Raw genomic sequence first — 26,392 nt, 5'->3', positions numbered from 1 at the left:
CACCTGCCCCTTCCCCCCATCTGCCTCCTCCCCCACCTGCCCCCTCCCCCAGAACAGGGGGGCTTCCAGCAATTCTCTTTCCTTGGCTCCTTCCCACCGGCGCCCCCAGGACCTTCAGGGAGGCACGGCTCTGCCATCTCTCCGCCAGGGGGTGGGTGTTGCTCTGCGTGGATGGGTGAGCTTTGCCAGACGAGGAGGGTGGGCCTGTTGGACCGGGGACCTGGTTTTGCACACCCGTCCCCTTTTCTCTCCACAAGGAGGCCTCGCATGCTTCCTCTTCCTCCCTGTCAGCTCCCTTAGCGGTGTCCAGACCCAGTGCCTTCCTCTAAGTCTAACCAAGTTGCTCAGATCAGCTGGCGTTTAATGACACCGACTGTGTGCCTTGCTCTGTGCAAAGCCCTCCTACGATTTTTAACACATAGAGTCCTCTGAGCGGCCCACTGAGGCAGGTGTTAGCACTATGACCCGCCCTTACACAGATGAGGAATTCAAGCACAGAGAGGTCAAGTCTCCAGCCCGAGATCACACAGCCAGTATGTGGCGGAGCTGGGATTTGAACCCAGGATATCGAGTCCCCGAGCCTCGGCTCTTAGCTGTGCTGTAAGAGCTTAATAAGGGATCATTATCATTTTGATGATAACTGTAAGTGTGGGAGGGAGCGTTGACACCTGGGTAGAAAAATGCTATATCTGAGCCCCCACCACACGCCAGGTCCTGCCTGAATGCAGACGATCTGGTGGAGCCCAGTGACCCTCATCGCCGGGGACAGCAGGGCAGCAGATTGGGCCCCGGCTGCAGGGTCCTGAGAAACCGGGCATGATGCGATCGCCGAAGCTGAGTGGGTGATTCTCACTTGCTGAAGTGACACCATCAAGTGACAATCGAGAAACAGTTGCCGTGAAATCGGGCCTTTCTAAAAACATGCTTCATGTGAAGGCAGATTGCCTTATCTCACACATTGCACAGGAAAGCCAGACTCCATTCCATTTTTTAGAAATGTTTCATTGATTTTTTTATTTTTTTAGAGAGAAAGGAGGGGAGAGAGAGAGAGAGAAGCATTGATCAACTGCCTCCCTCCCACATATCCCCCATTGGAGATCAAACCTGCAACCTGAGCATGTGTCCTGACCAGGGAATCGAACCGGCAACCTCTCGGTGGCCTGGGACAACGCTCAACCGACTGTGCCACACCCACCAGGGCTCTATTCCATTTTTTAAAAAATATATTTTTTAATTGATTTCAGAGAGGAAGGGAGAGGGAGAGAGAGATAGAAACATCAATGATGAGAGAGAATCACTGATCAGCTGCCTCCTGCACACCCCCTGCTGGGGATCGAGCCCACAACCCGGGCATGTGCCCTTGACCGGAATCGAACCCGGGCCCCTTCAGTCTGCAGGCCGATGCTCTATCCACTGAGCCAAACCAGCAAGGGCCCTATTCCATGTTTACTGTGACTCTGTTTGGTGTTCCTAACAATGCAGCGGTGCTGTGTTTGCGGCTACCCTTTTCCTTCTCTGTGACTTGGTTTCCTCATCTGTAAAATGGGAGCGACTCTCTCTGTCTTATGAAAAAGCCAGAGGAGGTAGTGTTTTTGAACAGCACCCGCAGAGGACACGTGCTCAGTAAGCATTTGCTGTTCTCGTCATATCTGCCCATAGGGAAAACGGAGAGCTTAGTCCTTGAGGAGAAGAGGGGTTGGAGGTCAGGGTTTGAGAGGACTCACACTGCCTGGGTTTAAGTCCCGGACCTGCAGTTTCTAAGCTGTGTGGCCTGGGGCGCAGTTTCCCCCTTTTCCCGAGCCTCAGTTTGCCCGCCAGTCCAGTGGGGCTGGGACTCCCTACCCTACCTGCTGTGTGAGGTGTTTCATATGTAAAGTGCCACGCCCTATAAATAATAAGACCCTTCACCTTTGGCCAGCCTGGTGCCCCCAGACTGACCCCCGGTTCCCTCCTCACCCTGCATCTGATTTCCTCTTCCCACAGTGGAGGGCATCGTGGGGCTGGAGCAGGTGAGCAGCCTGGGGGATGGCCCCCCGGGTGGCCGCCCCCGCCGGGGCATGTTCCGGACCGTGGGACAGCTCTACAAGGAGTCCCTGAGCCGCCTCATGGCCACACTCAGCAACACCAACCCCAGCTTCGTCCGCTGCATTGTCCCCAACCATGAGAAGCGGGTGAGTGACTGGGCCGGGACCGGGACCGGGGAGGCTCTGGCAACGGGTAAAGGCCTGGCTGCTGGAGCCACATCTGTCCCGGGCTCACCTCTGACCAGATGTGTGACCTTGAGGGACTCGCTCCCCTCCCAGAATGAGTGCCCTGTTCAGGAAATTTCACTGGTTCGTGGGACTTAAATTTTATTGAGCACCTATTACGTGCCAGGTACTAGGGGTACACTGGAGAGAAGCACAGTCAACCCCTAGTCCCACAGTCTAATGCAGAACACAGATGTGCAACTAACCACCCACAGTGAATGTCTGGTTGAATTTGTAAGGGTGGTAAGCACCGCATAAGGCTTGTTCTGCTCGGTGAATTCAGGGAGGGCTCCCTGGAGGAGGTGACAACGGAACTCTGAAGGGTAAATGGTATTCTGAGCAGAGAATAGCTTGTGCAAAGGTCCAGTGGTAGGTCAGAGCATGGAAGGTACAAGGGATGGAAAGATGGCCTTTGGGGCTGGGGATGGCATGTAGATTTGGGGAGATCATCTCTGGCCTCCCAGGGCACTGAACTTTTTTTTTCAATTGGGAAAATCAAAGAGCAGGCCCACAGAGAAGGGAAAATGAGGCCACAAAGTTAGGAGCTGAGGCTTACACTGCCCTTAAAAGGCAGCTGTGGTTACTGGGCGGGTGGGTGTCCTTTCTCAGGTCTGCAGACACTATATTTTATCAAATCTAAGATGCATTTATTTCTGACACTTTAGTGTCTCTGAAGTGGGGATGTGGCTATTCATCAATAGCTTGTCAGAGTGTTGTGTGTTTTTTTTTAATTTTATTGTTGCTTGTCAGAGTTTAATTGCTTTCTTGGCGGTATATAAAATAGCAGTGTGTCTTACTATTGGTGGTGGCTTATATTTGATGAAATGTAACAGACACAGCCATTTCTTCAAGAAGCCCTGGTGCTTTTTAGTGGAGAATGGTGCTTAGAGTCAAAGATCGATCTGGGTGCTAGGTGTGCTCAATGGTGTTAGGGTGTCAATCCTGGGACACGCCGGTAGGGCAACATACTGTTTAGATTTTTACCAAAAATAATGATGTATGAGATTTGTTCACACAGCACCTTGGCTGACTATCCTATGTGCTAATTCAGCCCTCCCTACTCTCCCCCCTCCTGTTCTGTTCTACTTAATACTTATTGCTATTTGTTTATTTCATTTATTAGGGATTTTGCCACCACATTTACCGCGTTTCTCCCCCGGGACTGTGAGCTCCCACAGGGCAGGGATTTCCGCCTGGCACGTAGTAGGTGCTCAGTAAATTATAGATCAAACCACACGAAATTGCCAACCATTGTTGACCAGGCTGTCGGCCAATGAATGGCGCTCCCGTGCGGCCGCTGCTGACCCTGCGTCCGCCTTGCTCTCCACAGGCCGGGAAGCTGGAGCCGCGGCTGGTGCTGGACCAGCTGCGCTGTAACGGCGTCCTGGAGGGCATCCGCATCTGTCGCCAAGGCTTCCCCAACCGCATCCTCTTCCAGGAGTTCCGGCAGCGGTGAGCGGAGTGAGGGTGGGGGGAGAGGGCTCGGGTCTGGAAGCCACCATCCCTGCATCCAAAACCTACCCCCAGGATAAATTCAATCAAATTTAACGAAACTTCCCAATATCAGAGAGGAAGGGAGAGGGAGAGAGAGATAGAAATATCAATGATGAGAGAGAATCATTGATCTGCTGCCTCCTGCACTACTGGGAATCGAGCCCACAACCCGGGCATGTGCCCTTGACCAGAATCGAACCCAGGACCCTTCAGTCCACAGGCAGATGCTCTATCCACTGAGCCACACCAGCTAAAGCCCACGGCTACTTCTGAGCCCGGACCCCGGGGAAGCTCCTGAGGTTTGCTGAGCCTCAGTCTTCTCCTCTGTGGTGTGGGCAAGCAGTACCCACTCAGTGCGCTCCCAGAGGAAAAGGGCATAGAGCGTCACATGGCAATCAATGCGTCGTAATTGGCATTTCTTTATTTTTTTGTTTGTTTGTTTTGTTAATCCTCACCCGAGGCTATTTTTCCATTGATCTTTTAGAGAGAGTGGAAGAGAGAGGGAAAGACAGAGAGAAATGTCAGTGTGAGAGAAACGCATTCATTGGTTGCCCCCTGCACACGCCCTGACCAGGGCCCGGGCCAGGGAGGATCCTGCAACCGAGGTGCGTGCCCTCGGCCGGAATCAAACCCGGGGCCCTTCGGTCTGCCGGCCGATGCTCTATCTGCTGAGCCAAACCAGCTAGGCTATTTTTTATTTTTTAAATATATTTTTATTGATTTCAGAGAAGGGAGAGGGAGAGAGATAGAAACATCAATGATGAAAAGAATCATTCATCGGCTGCCTCCTGCACACCCCACCCCGGGCACATGCCCTGACTGGAAGTGGAACTGTGACCTCCTGGTTCATAGGACGACGCTCAACCACTGAGCCATGCTGGTCGGGCTGCTTCAGTTTTTAAATTTAAATTTCAGTTCGTGAAAACTAAATACATTTAGTTAGTCTTGGGTCAAAACAGCGAGCCAGCATCAAGCCGGTGGCTGGAGGGGCCTGGAAAATGGTATTACAGTGCTGCGGGATCCCACAAACTGAGGTTAATGAGAGAGATACACTACATGTGTATGAGGATGTGAAAGAAGCCGTAGGCAGGCTTCCTGCGAACGTGTGTGACGACAGGGTGTTTCGTGTTAAGCGAGCAAGGGCCTGCCCACAGATCTCCTAAAGTGGACAGGACGTGAGGAGGGTGCACGTGCCTCGCACCGTACCTGAAAGAGGTTGTTCAGGAAAGGAGAGAAAGAGGAGAACGGGCGAGTCAGCAATCATGCAGTCGAAATCTGTGGGCGCATCTGTCGTCAGAATGTTAATTTTGTTGGTTAAACCTGAAATGTACAATTCAGAACCATCTGGGTTTCCACTATATTACTTTAAATAAATGTCTATTATAACAAAACAAAAAAAGAAAGTTAAATGCAATTAAAAATCTAGCTCAGTTGGCCCTGGACGATGACTAGGCTGGCAATCATGCAGTCGAAATCTGTGGGCGCATCTGTCGTCAGAATGTTAATTTTGTTGGTTAAACCTGAAATGTACAATTCAGAACCATCTGGGTTTCCACTATATTACTTTAAATAAATGTCTATTATAACAAAACAAAAAAAGAAAGTTAAATGCAGTTAAAAATCTAGCTCAATTGGCCCTGGGCGGTGGCTAGGCTGGCTGGAGCATCGTCCCGTACACCCAAAGGTTGTGGGTTCGATTCCCGCCAGGGCACATGCCTAGGCACGCACATACAAGTTTCTCAATCACCAACCATAAAATAATGTATATAGTTATTTTTAAAGGATTCTTTTTTTTTAAAAAATGTGTTTTTAAAATTGATTTTAGAGAGAGAGGAAAGGAGAGTGAGAGGGAGAGAGAAACATCGATGGGCTTCCTCCTGCACTCCTCCTGTCAGAAATCAAGCCCAAAACCCGGGCATGTGCCCTGACCAGAAATCGAACCAGCGACCTCTCAGTGCACAGGATGATACTCAATCAACTGAGCCACACCGGCCAGGGCAAGATAATGTACATTATATGACATATAAATGTGAACATACTTGTATACATATTATATATATATATATGTATATATATATATATATAATATATACATTATTTTATAGGAAATGCTGAGGGTACGGCAGGGGAGAGGCACTGAGAACAGACACGTATATGTTTATAAAATGTATTTTTAAAATTCAGAGTTCACTCAGAAATTTGAAAGAAATTGCTGTAAAGCACTTAGCCCAGGGCCTGGCACATAAGAAGTGTAAAAACATCAGCTGGGCCTGTCCGGCGTGGCTCAGGGGTTGAGCATCGACCTATGAACCAGGAGATCACTGTTCGATTCCCAGTCAGGGCACATGCCAGGATTCCAGGCTCGATCCTCAGTGGCAGGGGTGTGCAGGAGGCAGTCGATCAATGGTTCTCTCTCATCATTGGCGTTTCTCTCTCTCTCTCCCTCTCCCCCCTCTCTGAAATCAACAAAAACGCATTTTTAAAGCACCAGCCGCTGTATTTTGTTATTCTCGTCTTCCCGTTCTGAGACCTGCCGCTGTTCCCGTCTCGGTGAACTATGTGGTGATGTAATAAATACTTCAAGCGCCCTAACCGGTTTGGCTCGGTGGATAGAGCGTCGGCCTGCGGACTCAGGGGTCCCGGGTTCGATTCCAGTCAGGGGCATGTACCTTGGTAGCGGGCGCATCCCCAGTGGGGGGTGTGCAGGAGGCAGCTGATGGATGTCTCTCTCTCATCGATGTTTCTGGCTCTCGATCCCTCTCCCTTCCTCTCTGTAAAAAAATCAATAAAATATATTTAAACAAAAATAAATAAAAATAAATAAACACTCCTAGTCCGCACACGGCAGCTGTCCAAGGACTGGGGGCTTTTATTGTCGCTGTGGGCAGCAGCATGAATGCTCGGCCCAGTGTGTGGCTGAGAGCGAGCGTCCATTTTTCTTTCTGTTCTTGTCATTGGTTATTGCTATTTGTCACTCTGAGCCCAGGACCCTCCATGGTGACAGTTGCTGTAACACCCCCCCCACCCCGCCCCACTGTCCCTGCAGGTATGAGATCCTGACGCCCAATGCCATCCCCAAGGGCTTCATGGACGGGAAGCAGGCCTGTGAGAAGATGGTGAGTGAGGGAAGATGTGTGTGTTGCGGGGTGCACATAGTCTGGGGGTGGGGGGTGGGGGCCAGGACCTCCCCTGTAATTGCATCTTCTCCGATCACCCCCTCCCGCCACAGATCCAAGCCCTAGAACTGGACCCCAACCTCTACCGCGTGGGACAGAGTAAGATTTTCTTCCGGGCGGGGGTCCTGGCCCAGCTGGAGGAGGAGCGGGACCTGAAGGTCACGGACATCATCGTGTCCTTCCAGGCGGCTGCCCGGGGGTACCTGGCTCGCAGGTGGGGCCCCAGGCTGTCTGCTGCGGTCCCCTTGGCTGAGGCTGGCAGGGAGGGGTTGACCAGGTGGCCCCCGGTGTCAAGGCCTCCGAGATGGTGGAGGGGCTGAGAGACAGAGGGAGGGAGCCACCAGGTCCTGCGGCCCCTGTGGGCCTGGCCAGTGCTGAGCGATGCTAGAGGCACCACGAAGAGCTAGACTCTGTCATCAGTGACCAGCCTGGCGCTGGCGGGGCCCCGGGGGCACGGGTTCCAGTGCTAACACAGAGAAAGCGCCGGGGAAACTAGGTCAAGGTGGTCACCCTACCGGCCTCAAGGGTGAGGGACTGCCGTCTGGAGGGGCAGACAACACAGGCACAAGCGTCATGGCTGTGCTTTGATGGGGTCCTATGCGTGCAGGGGAGGCCCTGACCACCAGGGAGTCCCAGGTCACACTTGACAACCAGGTAGACCGAGGCGGTGGGAAAGGTGTTCCAGGCTCGGAAGCGAGCAGGAAGTCTGCAGGAGCGTCTCCTTCCCCCCCAGACCTGGTCCAGACGAAGGATCAGCAAATACAGGGCCCCCAAACCCCAGGCTGAGGGGCGGGGACCCTGTTTAGGGTGCAGGAGGGCTGTGAGAAGGGGGGAGGGTGTAGAAAGACCCCCTGGAGACGCGTTAGGATGGACTGGAGGCCGGGAGGCTGGGGAGGAGGCTGGGTGAGGGTCCCGGTGGGTGAAGGTGAGGCCTGCATTGGGGTTGGGGTTACGGAGGCAGAGGAGGGGACAGGACAGAGAAGGTCAAGGGCAGGAGGGCCAATGACAGAATGGTGCTTGCACACAGTAGGCATTTAATCATGGTTGATGAGCCGATGGGAGCTCTCAGGGCCTGGAGGGGCTGAGCCCCCCTCCCATGTGCCCATCCGTCCGTAAGTCCGTCTCCCCGCACAGGGCCTTCCAGAAGCGGCAGCAGCAGCAGAGCGCGCTGCGGGTGATGCAGCGGAACTGCGCGGCTTACCTCAAGCTGCGACACTGGCAGTGGTGGCGGCTCTTCACCAAGGTGAGGGCACCCGGGAGGTGGCCTGAGCGGCAAGGAGTCAGGACCGTGGGGGCAGGGCTGCTGGGCCTCAGTTGGCTGCATCTGTAAAATGGGACCCATCAGCCTGACCTTTGCTCAGCAGGCTCTGTGGGTAGCAAGTGACCCAAAGCCTGACTCCAACCGACGTGGATAAAAGGGCAGGACAGCTTCAGGTGCAGCTGGATCCAGGGCTGGACTAGGGGGTCCTGAAGACTCCTCAGATCCAACGATGCACTGGGAGAACTCAGGGAAATGGCTGCTGGTGATACTCCTGCTCACCCTTTATTTAGGTTAAGGATACAGATTAAAACCAGTAAAGAGGAAAGGCGCACAGGGCCGAGCTCAGGAGAGACCGGGTGTCAGCTTCCAGGTGCCTCCCAGTGGCGTCGTATAGACAGCTCCGGACCTTCCAGAAACGATGCGTGATAACACTCATGGGGAATTTTGCCCACTGGGAAACCTCGCCGAGCCTCAGTGTTCAGGGGTTTTTGGTTTTGTTTTGTTTTGTTTAATGTATTTTGATTGATTTCAGAGAGGAAGGGAGGAGAGAGATAGAAACATCAATGATGAGAGAGAATCATTGATTGGCTGCCTCCTGCATACCCCACACTGGGGATGTGCCCACAACCCAGGCATGTGCCCTTGGCCGGAATCGAACCTGGGACCCTTCAGTCTGCAGGCCGATGCTCTATCCACTGAGCCAAGCCAGCCAGGGCATACCCAGCCTTCTGTCTCCTGCTTGATTGTCTTCTGTGATGGTCACCCGCAGACTTACCCGCCAGGGAGCCACCCACCGACTCAGACTGGCCCCCAGCGAGGCCGGCGTGGGCTTGTCTTATCTCAGAGCTCAGAGTCTGAGCCCGGCTGCAGTCCTGTGACCATCCAGACCACTCACCACACATCAGATGAGCCAGGCCGATTGCCCGTGCCCACCCAAAGCCAAGGGACAGAGCCAGGCCATCTGGGCCCCTGTGAGCTTCGAGCAGGGTGTTCCCCCAAAGGGGAACGGAGAGGAGGCAGGAGGATGGAGATTTGGAGGAGAAAATGCAGCTCTTCAGTGTAATTTTCCATATGACGTTTGAGGTATCAGCCTACATGGCCTCAGCCAGTGTTAACTGAGCACCTACTGTGTGCCAGTAACGTTTTAGGGGACCGTGATAAAATGGAGAATAAAAATAGACAAAGCCCTGCCCTATGGAGCCCTTAGTTCAGGGCAGTGGTTGGCAAACCCACAAGCCAGACGCCTGTTTTTGTAAATGCCTGCTGGGTGGTGTACTGTCTGGGCTGCTTTTGTGTTACAGCAGCAGAGGGAAGTCGTTAAAGCAGAGACAGTGGCCTGCAGAGCCTCAGATATTTCCCGCGCTGGCCCTTTATTTATTGTTATATGTTTGGTGTGTTTTTTTTAGAGAGAGAAAGGAAGGGAGAGGGTAGAGAGATAGAAACATTGATGAAAGAGAAGCATCCATCAGCTGCCTCTTCCACGTGCCTCACTTGGGATCGAGCCCACAACCTGGGCCTGTGCCCTGACGGGAAATTGAACCGTGACCTCCTGGTTCACAGATTGACACTCAACCACCGAGCCACACTGGCCGGGCATTAACTGGCCCTTTAAGAAAACGTTTGCCTACCCTAGGGTGGGGGCTAGGGGTAGGCTTGACCGGCGTCAGTGAGTGAATCCTACAAATAAATATAAAGCTATAGCTGTGATAAATGCTATGGAAGAGAAAATAATAGACTAGAAAAGACTCGAGCAGAGAAGAACCAGGAACCGCTAAGAACCGAATCGGAGGCAATGGAGCAGAAATGGTCAGAGCGAGTCCCACTTGGCAAGGGGAGGGCGATTTGTGAACCCTCATTTGGGTGATGGGTGCGCACCGTGTAAGGTGCGTTTCTCCCCATGGGCCGGGGGCCGAGGACTCTTGAGAAACGCCTGCTGCTGGGTACCAGTGCAAAGGGTTCACTTAGCAAAAAGGAAACACGGACAGGGCTGCTCGCCCTGTTCCCGTACCCGGAAACCCTGCTATGCCCCCCCTCCCCGCCCCCTGTGTAGATGGGACCCTGGCGTGCCTGCCAGGTCCCTCGCTGGCCGGTGGAGGAGCTGGCCTTGCAGCCCAGGAGGCCGGCCCTTATTCAGAGCGTGAGCTCTTGGCTCCCGGGCCAAGCGGCCTCCCGGACACCCCGCCACCTTGACCTCCCGTAGGTGAAGCCGCTGCTGCAGGTCACCCGGCAGGATGAGGTGCTGCAGGCGCGGGCGCAGGAGCTGCAGAAAGTGCAGGAGCTCCAGCAGCAGAGCGCCCGCGAGGTGGGCGAGCTGCAGAGCCGGCTGACACAGGTGAGGGGGCGGGGCTGGGTGGGCGGGGCTTGCTGGAGGGGCGGTGTTATGGGCGGGGCCATGTTACAAGGGGCGGGGCTTTGCTTAGTGGGATGTGCGCGGGGGGCAGGGCTGTGGGGCGAAGCGTAGGATGGGTCACAGCCAAGGTGTATTGGGGCCGAATAGGGGTCGAAACTGTGGTGTGGTTTGAGCCATGCTGTGCAGGATCCTGGGTGTAGCCAGGGCGTTGGGTGGGGGGCTGGTTCCTGCCCGGCTAAGATACTCAGGGGGCGGGGCTCCAGGGCGCCGCGGGGCGGGGCAGGGGACCAGCCGGGTAGCAGGGTTCTGGTAGGCCGGCGGTGGGCTTCTCTTCCTCTCCAGGATATCTGGCATCTTAAAATAATGCTGACGGAAACCTCTGGAGCATTTGTCTGTTTGCTTTTCCTGCACTGCTTCCCTTGGCTAAATTGCTGGGCGTGGGAGTATTAAATGAAATGTGAGGTGGTGGAAGGCTTTCCTGGGGCTGTCTCGCGGGTGGACTGGAGGCGGCGAGGCTGGGGAAGAGGCTGGGGGGATGTCCATAGGGAGAGGACGAGGCCTGAGTGTGTTGGGGCTACAGGGACAGAGAGGAGGGACAGAGCAAAGGGAGTCGGGGGCGGGGGGCAGGAGGGACAGGGCTGGGGACCCATGGGGTCATCCTGAGATGAGAACCTGGGGGAGGAATGGGGTTGGGGGGTGTACCTCAAAGAACAAATCAGGGTGCAGGAGGGACCTGGTGCTCCACTGAGGGCCGTCCTGGGGGCGCTGCCTGCTGACCTCTGACCTCCCACCCCACCCCCAGCTGGAAGAGGAGCGCACCCGCCTGGCAGAGCAGCTTCGAGCAGAGGCAGAGCTGTGCGCTGAGGCCGAGGAGACCCGGGGGCGGCTGGCAGCCCGCAAGCAGGAGCTGGAGCTGGTGGTGTCAGAGCTGGAGGCCCGCGTGGGGGAGGAGGAGGAGTGCAGCCGCCAGCTGCAGCACGAGAAGAAGAGGCTGCAGCAGCACATACAGGTCTGGTCCCTGCAGGCCCCCTCCCCCTCCTCCTCCCGTCTGTCCACCCGGCCTCCCTTTGCTGCTGCAAACAGTGTCTCTTTTGGCCATACATTTGCAGGAAAAAAACCCTCAAAGTGGATCAAGCAGAAAGAACACTTTTTTGGTTTAAATATTGGGAAACTCCAGAATGGATAAGCTTCAGGCATGGCTGGATCCAGGTGCTGAAGTCAGCTCCTCAGTACTCGGCCTCTGTCCATCCGGCTCCATGGGCCTCCGTGCCACTGCATTCCCAGGCAGGCGCCCTCCCGTGGCTGGCCTTCAAAGCCCAGCGCGTAGTTTACGCTTAAGGCACATCTCAGTTCAGGGGCCACGCTTCCATGGGCGACACTTCATCTGCATTTACATCTCATCATTTGTTCAGTTGGGAAAGTTGATTTGCATACCCAGGTTGTTCCAAACATACTTAAAAGTTTTCCAGGGATTGATTGGGTGCCTGACTTTAAATTTAAAATAAACACACTGGCCACGCTAAGAGCTAGGGAGTGGGTTTGTTTTTAAAATATATTTTTATCAATTTTTAATTTATTTTTAATATTTTTATTGTTGTCGATTTTAGAGTGGAAGGGAGTGGGAGCATCATTGATTAGCTGCCTCCTGCATGCTCCCAAGCCCCCCACTGGGAATCAAGCCCACAGCCCGGGCATGGGGACCTCCTGGTCCATGGTCGACGCTCAACCACTGAGCCACAAGGGCCGGGCAAATTCTGGAGTGTTTTGCTTTTTTAAAATATATTTTTATTGATTTCACAGAGAAAGGGAGAGGGAGAGGGAGGGATAGAAACATCAATGATGAGAGAGAATCATGGATCGGCTGCCTCCTGTACGCCCCGCACTGGGGAGTGAGCCTGCAACCCAGGCACATGCCCAGAACCTAATCCGGGACCCTTCAGTCCGCAGGCCGATGCTCTATCCACTGAGCCATACCGGTCAGGGCAGGAGGGTTTGAATTGCCTTCTCCTTACCTGGTTGGTGAGGGTGGGATCCTGCCCTTTGGTTAAGGATTTGGCCTAACAGGCGGGGCAGGCAGCAGGTTATTAGTCAAGAATGCTCACAGCTGAGCGAGCGGAGACCACGCCACAGAGATCCGCGTGGGGGCGCACTGGGGAGGATGAATGAGCCGTGGCCGTGGGAGGCGGGCTTTGTACCAACAAGAGGGCGAGGTGGCCCGGTTCCTGCAGGAAGCAGCGATTGGTTTGTTTGACTAATTCCAGCTGGCATGCGCCTGAGAGTCAGTCTGTGGGGATCAGCAGGCCTGTGCCTGGCCCCTGTCTTACGGAGGGTTCCCTGCTAGGGGTGCTGATCCCAGGAGCAGAGCGGGCAGGCGGTTGGGCCGCTGTAGGCCCCCCCAATTTTACCAGCTGTCAAGGCAGCTCATAATATTGCATCGTAGTTTCTGGTTTCACACCAAGGCCTCCACGTGTGCCGGTCACCGCCGTAGGGGACCGTGCCCATCGACACGATCTGTTTATTTATTATTTATTGATCAAGATCTTCACACACACAACAATGCAGCTTCCACAAGGACGAAGAGGTGTTTTGTTTTGTTTTGTTGATCCTCACCCGAGGGTAATTTTCTCATTGATTTTTAGAGAGAGCGGAAGGGAGGAGGAGAGACACAGAGAGAGAGGCATTTATGTGAGAGAGACACATTGATTGGTTGCCGCCAGCACGTGCCCCGACCTGGGGTCTGGGGGATGAATCCACAACCCGGGTACCCACTCTTGGCTGAGAATCAAACCTGTGACCCTCTGGTACACAGGCTGATGATCTACCATTGGGCTATACTGGCCAGGGCCAATTTTTTTTTATTTATTCAATCGAAAAGTTTTTCAATATTTAGCGACTTACAATAAATGTTTACTCCTGGGCCTTAAGAGAATATTTGGGATTGTACAGACGTGAGGAACAGCCAGGGAAGGACAGGAGGTTTTTAGGTGAGAGGCCAAGATTTAGAACAGAGACTTCTTTCTTCAGCGCCAAATATTTTTTTAGAGAGAGTAAAGGCAAGAGCAAAGAGTAATAGAGGGACATCCATCAGTTGCCTTCTGTACCCACCTTCACCGGGAATCATGAGACCAAGATTTAGAACAGAGACTTCTTTCTTTGGGCCAAATATATTTTTTAGAGAGAGTAAAGGCGAGAGCGAGAGCGATAGAGGGACATCCATCAGTTGCCTCTGTACCCACCTCCACTGGGAATCAAACCCACAACCTTTCGGTGCACGGGATGATGCTCCAACCAACTGAGCCACCCGGTCAGGGCCAGGACAAAGGCTTTTTATCTCTCCTCGGTGCCTAGAACAGTGCCTGGCACACACGAGGCACTCAGTAAATGCTTGTTGAGCTGATGAATGAAACAGACCGGGAAGGGTTTTATCCTTCCCAGCCTCGTGCGGAGTGTGGACCTGTCTGAGCCGCCAGCCCGGGGGTCCATGGACCATCCCCTCCCCACCCTCCCCATCACACCAGCCCCCGGCCCCTGGGTCCTCACTGCCCTCCTCCCACCCCAGGAGCTGGAGACCCACCTGGAGGCCGAGGAGGGGGCCCGGCAGAAGCTGCAGCTGGAGAAGGTGACGACGGAGGCAAAGCTGAAGAAATTTGAGGAAGATCTGCTGCTCCTGGAGGACCAGAACACCAAGCTGAGCAAGGTCGGTGGCCCGGAGCCCCCCACGGGGGGTAAGGGGGGAACGCTGGTGGCGCCTGGGCTCCTCTCTGCCTCTGCCCCCAGCCGGCCCTGCCTCCAGGGTCTTGCTCACTCTCCATCTGGGCTGTGTTTCCCTAGAGCCCTTTCTCTCTCCTCGTCTCCCTTTGTCACTCGGTCACCCAGGCAGCCATGACTGAGCAACGGCCGTGTGTCATCACCTGTCGCTGTGTCACAGGCACCCCAAAGCCGCGTGGCTGGAAACAACACCGTTTCATTGCGTCCCATCGTCCTGGGAGTCGGCTGCCAGGGCCCCCTGTCCGCCTGTGGCCCTCGCGGCGGTCACCGTCACAGGGCGGCCGGGCTGGATGTCCGGTGTCTCCCTGCTCCTGTGTGGCCTCTGTCCCCCCAGCCGAGCTGGAGTGTCTGACACAGCAGCGCGGGGCTCCGGGAGAGGGAGGCAGAGGCAGTGGCCTCCCTCCCATTGAATCCTGTCGCTCAGGTGTCGGCAAACGTTTCCAGATGGTAGACATCTGTGGGCCATTCCGCTTCTGCCACAACCACTCCGTTATTTTATTTATTTTTAAAAATATATATTTTTATTGATTTCAGGGAGAAGGAGAGAGAGGGATAGAAATATCAATGAGAGAGAATCACTGATCGACTGCCTCCTGCACCCCCCAAACTGGGGACCAAGCCTGCAACCCGGGCATGTGCCCTGACTGGGAATCGAACCTTGACCTCCTCATTCATAGCTCATTGCTCAACCACTGAGCCACACCAGCTCGCCAACTCTTTTTTATTTTATTTCAAAATTTGTTGTTTTGAGAGAGAGAGAGAGACATCGATTTGTTGTGCCACTTCTTTGTGCATCCATTGGTTGATTCCTGTACGTGCCCCGACTGGGAATCAAACCCGACACCTTGGCGTGCCAGGACGACACTGTAACCCACTGAGCTACCCGGCCAGGGCACAGCCACTTAATCCCATTATTGTAGCGAGAGAGCAGCCACAGTCCATGCATCACCGAATGGGGGTGGCTGTGTCCCAATGGAGCTTTAGGTGTAAAAGCAGGCGCCGGGCTGCATTTGGCCTGCACACTGGTTTGCAGACCCCTGAGCTTAAAGCAGCCACAGATTCAAGACGGGGGAGTTAGACTCCATGCCGGAGGGGCACACGGGGAAGAATCTGTAACCAGCCACAGCCCGGGCTGCGCTGGGCACGGGGGATATGGCATGGAACTAACTGGAAAGCCATCGCGCCCTCACAGGGGAGAGGGGGCTGCGTCCCCAGAGGAAATCGATGTGATTGCACTTGTGACTTAATTATAAGCTGTGTCGGAACAGGACAGAAAACTGGGGGTGGGCATAGCCTGTTCCCGGCATCAGGGTGACCTGGGAGCTCCGTGGTGCACGGGGGCTTTCTGGAACATGCCTGTATGGATTTCTGCTCACGGTTGAAAAAGTACCGCTCCGGCCTGTGCTTCTCAAACCCCGTGTGGCCCAGAACCCCGTGGGGAGCTGGTGGAAGCAGACTCTGACGGAGCAGGTCCGGGTGGGGCGAGATTCGGCTTCTGAGGCTGACGCTGTGGGTCCGTGATCCCTGCTTCAGGCCCCAGCAAGGGTCCGGCGCCCGCACAGGGATGGGGCAGGCGCGCAGGATGTTGGCCGCAGTGTCGTTTATAAGAGCACGTGATTAGACCCCCAGCCGGTTTGGCTCCGTGGATAGAGGGCCCGCCTGCAGACTGACAGGCCCAGGTTCGATTCCTGTCAGGGGCTCGGACCTCGGTTGCAGGCTCAATCCCTGGCCCTGGCAGAGGCAACCAATCACTGTGTCCCTCTCACATCGATGTTTCTCTCTGTCTCTCCCCCTCCCTCCCACTCTCTCTGGAAATCAGTGGAAAAGTGTCCTCGGATGAAAATTTTAAAAAAAAAGAAAAGAAAAAAAAAGCAAATGATTAGAATCTCCCTCAGGGCCCATCAGGGGCTGGTGGTCAGTGAATGGTGCTGTGTTTCCAGTAATGGACATCTACACTCACCGTGTGGATCGGGGTGGAGAATAGACCTTAGCAAGCATGTCAAACTCAAAGGCTAACACGGGCCAAATAAACAAGGCATGTGGCCTGTGGGCCGCGAGTTTGACATGTTTGCCTTTGAGAATGGAAGGGGGGAAGAGATTGGGGCAGGAGGGCAGGGAAGGATGGAGACAGCAGACCCTCTGATGTCCCCCCCCCCGCCACGCCCTCAGGAGCGGAGGCTGCTGGAGGAGCGGCTGGCCGAGTTCTCCTCCCAGGCCGCCGAGGAGGAGGAGAAGGTCAAGAGCCTCAATAAGCTGCGGCTGAAATACGAGGCGACGATTGCGGACATGGAGGGTGAGCGCCCGCCCACAGTGGGGGCTGTGCACGCGGCCTTGGGGACCTCAGGCCGGCCGCCTGTGCCCCGGGGCCTCAGTGGTTGTATCTGCTAAATGGGGCAGGAAAGAAGGCTGGAGACAGGTTGGGTGTCTTCCCAGCGCTGAGTTTCTGTCTCTCTCAGGGCCATTCTCTTAACAAGGCAGGGTCACTCTCTCTCTCTCTCTCTCTCTCTCTCTGTCCCACCCACTGTTTCAGACATTTTTTTTTTTGTCTCTGTCCCTTGCTATGCACTTGGAATCAGAAGCCAAAGGGGCCAAGCGCAGGAGGTGGCTGGGGAGACAGGAGAGAGGGGAGGGCAGAGAGAGGCAGTGAGCAGGAGCAGGGGCTGCCCTTGGGGGGGGGGGGGATAGTCTGGGGTCTGGCCCAGGGTCTGGGGCGCTCCCCGAGAGGGGGAAGCTGGAAAGAGGAGGCTGAGCTGAGCCTCACACCCCCGACAAGGGAGGGCGGGACCGTGGGTCTCCGTGGGAGCTGCGGCTGTGGGTGTGAAGCCCTCGCACATGGTCCCCGCCCGCCCCCAGACCGCCTGCGGAAGGAGGAGAAGGGCCGCCAGGAGCTGGAGAAGCTGAAGCGGCGGCTGGACGGCGAGAGCTCGGAGCTGCAGGAGCAGATGGTGGAGCAGCAGCAGCGGGTGGAGGAGCTGCGGGCCCAGCTGGGCCGCAAGGAGGAGGAGCTGCAGGCTGCCTTGGCCAGGTGCCCTGGGGAAGGGGGAGGAGCGCTTGGCGGGGCGCCAGGCACACAGCACAGCCTGCCGGTGAGATCCTCCCGGTGCTGTGCCGCCCCCTCTGAGCCTGTGTCCCCTTGTGTAAAACGGCCCAGAGGGTTCCAGCCCCGCCTGCTTAAGGGAAAAGTGAACCGAGGCCCCTGGTGTCTAGTAACTTGCATGGTTCCGGGTCAGAATAGAGGCCAGAAAATGCGTTTTCTTCTCCCCCTACTCCCCTCCCAGCCCCGAGCAGCCCAGAGTCAGTGACTTGATAAGAGGTCTGACCATCTGAGGAATCATAATCATTACGACAGCCATTCACGATAATTGAGCGCCTACTGTGTGCCGGATAGGGCAGTGGGTTTTTCAGATGCTTTTGACCCAATGTGCTTTGTGCAAACTGAGACGCCTTTTTTTTTTTTTAAATATATTTTATTGATTTTTCACAGAGAGGAAGGGAGAGAGATAGAGAGTTAGAAACATCGATGAGAGAGATACATCGATCAGCTGCCTCCTGCACATCTCCTACAGGGAATGTGCCCGCAACCCAGGTACATGCCCTCGACCGGAATCGAACCTGGGACCTTTCAGTCTGCAGGCCGACGCTCTATCCCCTGAGCCAAACCGGTTTTGGCGAGACGCCTTGATTATAGGAGAGATGTGCTTCTTAGAATCGCTGGTACACAGTGTGTGTGTGTGTGTGTGTGTGTGTGTGTGTGTGGTTAAGAACACACAACTGGAGTCTGACTGCTGGGTTCCATTCCTGGCCATGTGACCTCACCCAAGTGACATTACCTCTGTGGCCTCAGTTTCTTCATCTGTAAAATGGGGGTTAATGTAGAATTAAATAAGAAGGTGCTCATCAAACGCTTGGCACACCCTGGGCCCTCGGTGAATGCTGGTGTGTCTGTTAGCACTTTTCATTATTTTATTCCTATGGTCTCCTTATTTTCTCCTTTTTAAAAAATTTTTTTTATTGATTTCAGAGAGGAAGGGAGAGGGAGAGAGAAAAACACCAATGATGAGAGAGAATCATTGATCTGATACCTCCTGCACGCCCCCCACTAGGGATAGAGCCTACAACCCGGGCATGTGCCCTTGACCAGAATCGAACCCGGACCCTACAGTTTGCAGGCCGATGTTCTATCCATTGAGCCAAACCGGCTAGGGTTCCAGAATGTTTTCATCACCCCCAAAAGGAGGCACGGTGCCCACTAAGCTGTCACTCCCATTCCCCCGCCCCCCAGCCCCTGGCACCACCAACTCGCTTTCTGTCCACATAGGACATTCCTATTCTTTTTTTTTAATGTGTTTTTATTGATTTTGAGAGAGAGAAAGGGAGAGGGAGAGAGAGACAGAGAGGGAGAAACATTGATGTGAGAGAGAAACATTGATCGGTTGCCTCCAGCACACACCCTGACCAGGGACAGAACCCGAGATCCAGGCATGTGCCCTGACCCGGAATCGAATTCAGCCAGCCCCCATTCAGTGCACAGGATGATGCCCAATCCACTGAGCCACACCGGCCAGGGCAGACTTTCCTGTTCTTGACAACAGGGATCATACAGCAGGTCGCCTTTTGCACTCCTTGTTTTTGTCGCCATTCCCCGCAGCAACCCTGGGAAGTGTCTGTTCACATCCTCTCACAGGCCAGGGCCTGCCGTTCAGAGAGGCTGTCACTTGCCAGGCAGATGGTGTCCCGGCAGGGGATGCAAACCCATCTGCACAGCCCCGGCCTGCGCTGGCCCTCCATTCAGTTCTCTCTGCAAGAGGCTGTGTCCTTAGGGCTCATGAGGTGGGTCTGTGCGGTCAGCTCTGCCACTCACTGACCGTGTGACCTGGGCAAGGGTTTTCCCTGCCCTGTGCCTCAGTTTCCTCATTTGTCATAAGCACTGAATGAGACCATGGAGTAAAGGGCTTGCATGTGGTAGGAGCTTCATAAATGTCCCTGGGATTACTATCAGCGTCGTTCCCATTTTACAGCTCGGTAAACTGAGGCTGAGTACTGGAGGCACATGCCCAGGGGCAGAGCTGAATTTGAACACAAGATGGGTCACCCCAAAGTCCTCATCTGGCCTTTTCACCCCAAGAAGTCATCCTGCCCCCTGCCTGCTCCTGTGGCTAACTCCTTGGTCCTTGTCTGCCCCCAGGGTGGAGGAGGAGGGCGGGGCCCGCGCCCTGCTGCTCAAATCCCTGCGGGAGGCGCAAGCAGGACTGTCCGAGGCCCAGGAAGACCTGGAGGCCGAGCGCTTGGCCAGGGCCAAGGCCGAGAAGCAGCGGCGGGACCTGGGCGAGGAGCTGGAGGCCCTGCGGGGCGAGCTGGAGGACACGCTGGACTCCACCAATGCCCAGCAGGAGCTCCGGTGAGGCGGGCTGCCCGCGGCCAGCACAGCCTGGGCAGGTGCGGGGCGGGGGAGGGGAGAAGGACTCGCTGAGAATTCTCCATCTACACAGAGATTTAATTCAGCAATTGGTTATTGAGTACAGCTCTGGCCAACCTGGGGTTAGAGATGAGTCACACCCTGGCATTGCCCCCTGGAACTTCCAGTTTTGGGGGGAGGCAGATTTGGGCACAGAACAGACCCAATCCAGGACAAAGCGTGCTCTAATGGAATAGCGTTGCATGATAAGCGAAGGCCCCTAAGGCACATCTGTGGGAGGGAGTTCAGGAAGACTTCCCTGAGAAGGGGCCTTTTGAACAGGGTTTTGAAGGATGAGTGGGAGTTCACCCTTAAAGCCACATTCCTTGCACAGCATCAGTGCCTAGATTCTTTAAGGAATGTAGCGTAAGGTCCCCATCCTTGGAGAGAAAGAATAAAAACAAGCACAACTCGCTATCAGGGGCTCCCCCAAAGTTCTTGCCTTCCTCTGTTCTGAAATTCTGTCCCCTCCCCCTGCCCCAAAGGTCCAAGAGGGAACAGGAGGTGACGGAGTTGAAGAAGGCTCTGGAGGAGGAGACCCGCATTCACGAGATAGCGGTGCAGGAGCTGAGGCAGCGCCATGGCCAGGCGCTGGGAGAGCTGGCGGAACAGCTGGAGCAGGCCCGGAGGGTGAGTTAGGGTAGGAGGGGGGGTTGGGGGGGTAGAGGGTGAGGGCAGTTCTGGGGGCCATGGTGCTGGGTTGGAGGAGGTACTGCTGGCTGGTTCTAGGCCGGCCCATCTGTCCGGGGTTCTTCCCTTACGTATTCATGTCCTCGCTTCCCCCTGCATTCAGCATTCACTGAGCGCACACTGTGTGCCCTAGTACCAGGGATGGTACTAGGCACCCCGCGGTGAACAAAGCAACCAACGCTCCCTCCCCTGTGGGGTGCCTGTTCTGGCAGGAGCAGCAGAGAGCAGACAATATAAACATTCATGATAGCTGTTGGGCTACTAAGTGCTGTGGGAAAACGAGGGCCCAGAAGAGGGGATCAGGTGCCAGGTGGGCGGTTTGTGATTTTAAGCAGAACCTTGGAGGGACTGGGTGAGAAGGGGACATCGAATGAAGAAACTGAGGGAGGTGCCTGGCCACGGTGGCTCAGTGGTTGACCTATGACCCAGTAGGTCACGGTTCAGTTCTCGGTCAGGGCACATGCCCAGGTTGCGGGCTCCATCCCCAGTGTGGGGCACGCAAGAGGCCCATCCATGATTCTCTCTCATCATTGATGTTTCGTTTTTTTTTTAATACATTTTTATTGATTTCAGAGAGGAAGGGAAAAGGAGAGAGAGAGATGGAAACATCAATGATGAGTGCAGCTGGCATAGCTCAGTGGTTGAACGTCGACCTATGAACAGGAAGGTCACGATTCGATTCCTGGTCAGGGCACATGCCCAGGGTGTGGGCTCGATCCCCAGTGTGGGGCACGCAAGAGGCAGTCCATCCATGATTCTCTCTCATCATTGATGTTTCGTTTTTTTTTTAATACATTTTTATTGATTTCAGAGAGGAAGGGAAAAGGAGAGAGAGAGATGGAAACATCAATGATGAGTGCAGCTGGCATAGCTCAGTGGTTGAACGTCGACCTATGAACAGGAAGGTCACGATTCGATTCCTGGTCAGGGCACATGCCCAGGGTGTGGGCTCGATCCCCAGTGTGGGGCACGCAAGAGGCAGTCCATCCCTGATTCTCTCTCATCATTGAAGTTTCTATCTTTCTCTCCCTCTCCTTTCCTCTCTGAAATCAATAAAAATATATATATTTTAAAACTGAGGGAGGTGAGTTGAGCCATCCCGGCATCAGGGGGGGAGTGAGTTCCAGGTAGCGGGAAGAGCCAGTGCAAAGGCCCTGAGGCAGGAATGTGCCCGGCCTGCTTGGTGGGGGAACCTTAAACCTTTGCTTGTTTCTCTCCCCCTGCCAGGGCAAAGGTGTCTGGGACAAGACCCGGCTGGCTCTGGAGACCGAGGTGTCTGAGCTGCGGGCAGAGCTGAGTAACCTGCAGGCCTCGCGGCAGGAGGGCGAGCAGCGGAGGCGCCGCCTGGAGTCACAGCTACAGGAGGTGCAGGGCCGGGCCGGCGACGGGGAGCGGGCACGTGCGGAGGCTGCGGAGAAGCTGCAGCGAGCCCAGGTGAGCGGGCCCGCGGTGGTCTCTGCTCTGTGACCTTGAGTGAGACCACCTCTCTGGGCTTCTGTTCGGTCCATGTCGGCCCTGTTGTCCGTCCCTTCCAACTTTTCCAACATCATCACGCATGCGTGGCTAGTATTTGGAGAGAGGTTACTACATACCAAACATCCTGTGTATTTCACGGCATCCTCCCGACTCCTCTTTGGAGGCAGTGCTAATCCTGTTCCCACTTTACATACGAGGAAACTGAGGCCCAGGGAGGTGAGCTTGATTGTCTAAAGCAGTGGTTCTCAACCTTCTGGCCCTTTAAATACAGTTCCTCATGTGGTGACCTCACCATAAAATTGTTTTCATTGCTACTTCATAACTGTAATGTTGCTACTCTGATGAATCGTCATGTAAATATCTGATATGCAGGATGGTCTTAGGCGACCCCTGTGAAAGGGTCGTTCGACCGCCAAAGGGGTCGGGACCCACAGGTTGAGAACCGCTGGTCTAAAGTCATTCAGAGCTAGAACTCGAACCCAGGCCTGCTCTTAACCCCTGCCACAGCCCCAGCCTCCACTCTTCTCTTTGGGCCTTAAATGATCCGTGGTCTGATTAGAAGAGGCCACAGTGAATGCCTGGAACTGTGTGAGGACAATACCATGCTGTGACTACGAGGCGAGCAGTGGGCTCTGGGCTTTTTAACTAAATGACCAAAACCTGTTCATTATTGAGGACACAAACAGCAAAAAGAACAGAGGGAAGAATGACCTTAATTCCCCAACACCCCCCCACACACACACAGGGGAAAACACCCCACCGTTACACTTCTTAATTTCCAGATGAAAAGTGAGTATTCATTAGAGTAAAGGTTAGGCTGCTATAACAAAGAGACCCCAGAAATCATCAGCTTGAATAAAATACACATCTTTCCCTCTCCAGGTTCAAACCCTAGCTGGTTTAGCTTCGTGGATAGAGTGTCAGCCTGTGGACTGAAAAGGTCCCTGGTTTGATTCCAGTCAAGGGCACATGCCCGGGTTGCGGGCTCGATCCCCAGTGGGGGGCATGCAGGAGGCAGCCAATCGATGATTCTCTCTCATCATTGATGTTTCTATCTCTCCCTCTTTCTTCCTCTCTGAAATCAATAAAAATATTTTAAAAAGAAAAAGGCCAAGGTAAGCATTTGAGGCTGGCGGGACCCTAGGCTCCATGAGGTCACTCAAGAGCCTGGTCTTCCACTATTCCCTAGGGGGTTGACCTCGTCATCTTCAGAGTGGAATCTGGGTTGTGGGCACATCTGTGCTCCAGCTTAGGAAGGGACAGAATTCGTGTACATCACTTGCTTGCATGTCATTGGCCATACCATAATCACATGCACTGCAAGGGAGGCTGGGAAATGTAGTTTCTAGCTGACAGTCATGGGCCTGGTTAATAGCCAGTCACAATGGGGCCAAGGGAGAATGGATCTGGGGGGACCACGAGGGTCCATCCCAAATGGAACCATGCTATGCAGCCACCACTCTGCCAAGCACTTGGCATATTGCAGGAGTAAAAGTGGCACCAAGAGTCCAGTTTGGTGGCTGAGAGCAGAAGTTCTATCCGGAAGTTTCTTTTTCTTTTCTTTTTAAATATATTTAATTGATTTTTTACAGAGAGGAAGGGAGAGAGATAGAGAGTTAGAAACATCGATGAGAGAGAAACATCGATCAGCTGCCTCCTGCACACCCCCTACTGGGGATGTGCCCGCAACCCAGGTACATGCCCTTGACCGGAATCGAACCTGGGACCCCTCAGTCCGCAGGCCGACGCTCTATCCACTGAGCCAAACTGGTTTCGGCCGGAAGTTTCTTTAGTGTTGGGGATTTTCTGTATTTGTGCTATCCACTCGGCTAGTGAGCCCTTGAATGTGGCCAAGTACAAGCGAGGAGCTGGAGTTTTGCTTTTATTTTATTTTAGTGTAAATGGCTGCATCTGGCTGGTGGCTGCCATCTCGGACAGCACAGCTCCAGGGCCATTCTGCCTGGGCTCAAATCTCAGTTCCACCAGCTGTAGCTGTGTGCTCCCAGGCACCTTTCCTGACCTCTCTGTGCCTCAGCGTTCCTTTATGAAAACTGGGAATAGTAGTGGTATCTGCCTCTGAGGGTTGGTGTGTGAATCCAGTGAGCCAAAAGTTGTAAAGCCCTTAGAATAGTTCCTGGGCATGTTTTGTTTATCCCCTCACCAGTTGATGAATATTTGAGTTGTTTCTACCTTTCTCTATGCTGCTATGAACGTCCCTGTACATGTGTTTGCTTGGACATATGTTTTCATTTCTCTTGGGGCCACACCTTGGAGGGGACTTGCTAGGCAATAGAGAAACTCTGTGTTTAACTGTTGTAGGAACTGCCAGGCTGTTTTCCACAGTGGCTGTGCCAGTCACATTCCCACCAGCCATGTGGTAGGGATGGGAGGTGGAGGAGCCGCTGGGGTCGGCTGGGTGGAAGCCCACCTTTCCTGACCTCTCTGTGCCTCAGCGTTCCTTTATGAAAACTGGGAATAGTAGTGGTATCTGCCTCTGAGGGTTGGTGTGTGAATCCAGTGAGCCAAAAGTTGTAAAGCCCTTAGAATAGTTCCTGGGCATGTTTTGTTTATCCCCTCACCAGTTGATGAATATTTGAGTTGTTTCTACCTTTCTCTATGCTGCTATGAACGTCCCTGTACATGTGTTTGCTTGGACATATGTTTTCATTTCTCTTGGGCCATACCTCGGAGCGGAATTGCTAGGCAATAGAGAAACTCTGTGTTTAACTGTTGGAGGAACTGCCAGGCTGTTTTCCACAGTGGCTGTGCCAGTCACATTCCCACCAGCCGTGTGGTAGGGATGGGAGGTGGAGGAGCCGCTGGGGTCAGCTGGGTGGAAGCCGCCATTGGAAGGTGCCCCTTTCCCACAGGTTGAACTCGAGAACGTGTCTGGGGCACTGAGTGAGGCCGAGTCCAGAGCCATCAGGCTGAGCAAGGAGCTGAGCAGCACAGAGGCCCAGCTGCACGATGCCCAGGTGACCTCTCCCCCCCACCAGCCCCACCCCTGTACCCAGCCCCTCCCACCTTTCTGCCCACACCTATCTCCATTCTCCCCTTCATCTACAGGAGCTTCTGCAGGAGGAGACCAGGGCAAAGCTGGCCTTGGGGTCCCGGGTGCGAGCCTTGGAGGCTGACGTGTCCGGGCTACGGGAGCAGCTGGAGGAGGAGGCGGCCGCCAGGGGGCGGGCCGGCCGTGAGCTGCAGACCGCCCAGGTCCAGGTGAGAAGTCCTGGGGGGAGACCAGGGGACACTTAGTCCCCCAACCTGCTCCTGCTGGTTCCCTGGCTCAGAGACGGCCCCGTTATCCGACCAGTCAGAGCCCAGACTTCTGGGTGCCAATCCCGCCTCTGACTGTCACTCAGCCACACGACCCGTCAGTGCAGAGCCCTGACTTTCTGTCTTATCGCCCACTTTCCGTCTACACCGCCCCAGCCTGCTGAGGCCTCGTTCCCTGCCCCCCCGGATCCTCCTCTCAGCCTCCCTTCACGCCCCCCTGCCTCCAGTCTCTCCTCTCTCTTCCGGCTCATTCTCCACACGGTCTTCCTGCCCCAGAGCTGGCCCTGCCCTCCCCTTGCTGACAGCCCGGCCATGGCTCCCGGCTCCCCTGGACAAAGCGCATGCCTCTTAGCCGGGCATCAGAGACCCTGCATTCTCTGGTCCTCCCCTTTGTCTTTGGCTGCATTCCTCTCTCCTCTCCTTCCCCACTTCACTTGGGAAACCCGTTTCATTCTTCAGGACTCAGCGTCAGCGCCCCCTATCGTGGGAAGTCCCTGGCCACCCTCCTCTGAGCTCCCACAACCCTTCTTTCTCCCCGTTCCCACCCAATCACCCTGGGCTGGAACACTCTCTGCCCATGAGTCCCCCCACCACCAAATGGGGATCTCCTTTAAAGGAGGACACTGAGTTCAATCTGGTCCCCAACGTGGGCCAACAGAGAGCCTGATTTATGGGAGGCCTTAAGCAATGCCTGCTGAATGAATGGAGTGCATGCCTGCAAATGTCCTCCTTCAACTGGCAAACCCCTGTGTATACTCTAAGATCCATTGCAAATGCCCCCTCCTCCAGGAAGTCTCCCTTAAATGTTCTAAACAGATGCTGAGGACTCCCCTGGCTCCCATACCTTAGCCTCCATCACCCTGGCTGCGACACTCAGTTCTCTCCATCAGACTGGGGGTTCCCCAGGGCAGAGCCCGGGTCTGACTCACCATCTTGGTCCCAGAGGGAATAGTTTTAATTTCCTGGGAAAGCTGAGGGTCGTAGAACTCACAACCTCAATCCTCCTCCAGTGCAGTGAGCCATTTCCCTCTTCAGGCCTCAGTCTCCTCATCTGGGAAATGGGGCGCTACCAGCTCACACCTCGGTCACAGCCATGACTGCCACCCACCCTCTCTCTCCCCCCCACCCCCCACCCCAGCTCTCAGAGTGGCGGCGGCGCCAGGAGGAGGAGGCAGGGGCACTGGAGGGGCGAGGAGG

The 26,392-nt window shown here is 54.7% G+C and overlaps 1 protein-coding gene across 1 annotated transcript in view; it reads left to right on the top strand.

The window, feature by feature from the left end:
- Window positions 1-26,392, top strand: part of MYH14 (myosin, heavy chain 14, non-muscle) — a 76,732-nt gene that overhangs the window by 32,733 nt on the left and 17,607 nt on the right. The window contains exons 16-32 of the mRNA XM_015564002.1: window positions 53-151; window positions 1,984-2,171; window positions 3,580-3,701; window positions 6,790-6,859; window positions 6,973-7,133; window positions 8,054-8,162; window positions 10,381-10,512; window positions 11,333-11,539; window positions 14,090-14,227; window positions 16,468-16,591; window positions 17,152-17,323; window positions 19,484-19,696; window positions 20,239-20,383; window positions 21,671-21,877; window positions 24,790-24,894; window positions 24,986-25,138; window positions 26,334-26,366. Coding sequence (XP_015419488.1) covers window positions 53-151; window positions 1,984-2,171; window positions 3,580-3,701; window positions 6,790-6,859; window positions 6,973-7,133; window positions 8,054-8,162; window positions 10,381-10,512; window positions 11,333-11,539; window positions 14,090-14,227; window positions 16,468-16,591; window positions 17,152-17,323; window positions 19,484-19,696; window positions 20,239-20,383; window positions 21,671-21,877; window positions 24,790-24,894; window positions 24,986-25,138; window positions 26,334-26,366 — 2,378 coding nt within the window. The remainder of the gene's footprint in view (window positions 1-52; window positions 152-1,983; window positions 2,172-3,579; window positions 3,702-6,789; window positions 6,860-6,972; window positions 7,134-8,053; window positions 8,163-10,380; window positions 10,513-11,332; window positions 11,540-14,089; window positions 14,228-16,467; window positions 16,592-17,151; window positions 17,324-19,483; window positions 19,697-20,238; window positions 20,384-21,670; window positions 21,878-24,789; window positions 24,895-24,985; window positions 25,139-26,333; window positions 26,367-26,392) is intronic.

Source organism: Myotis davidii, unplaced genomic scaffold (assembly GCF_000327345.1).
Source record: "Myotis davidii unplaced genomic scaffold, ASM32734v1 scaffold358, whole genome shotgun sequence".
Taxonomy (NCBI): Eukaryota; Metazoa; Chordata; class Mammalia; order Chiroptera; family Vespertilionidae; genus Myotis; species Myotis davidii.
Note: the sequence above shows the minus strand (reverse complement) of the source record. Positions and strands in the feature narration are given on the sequence as shown.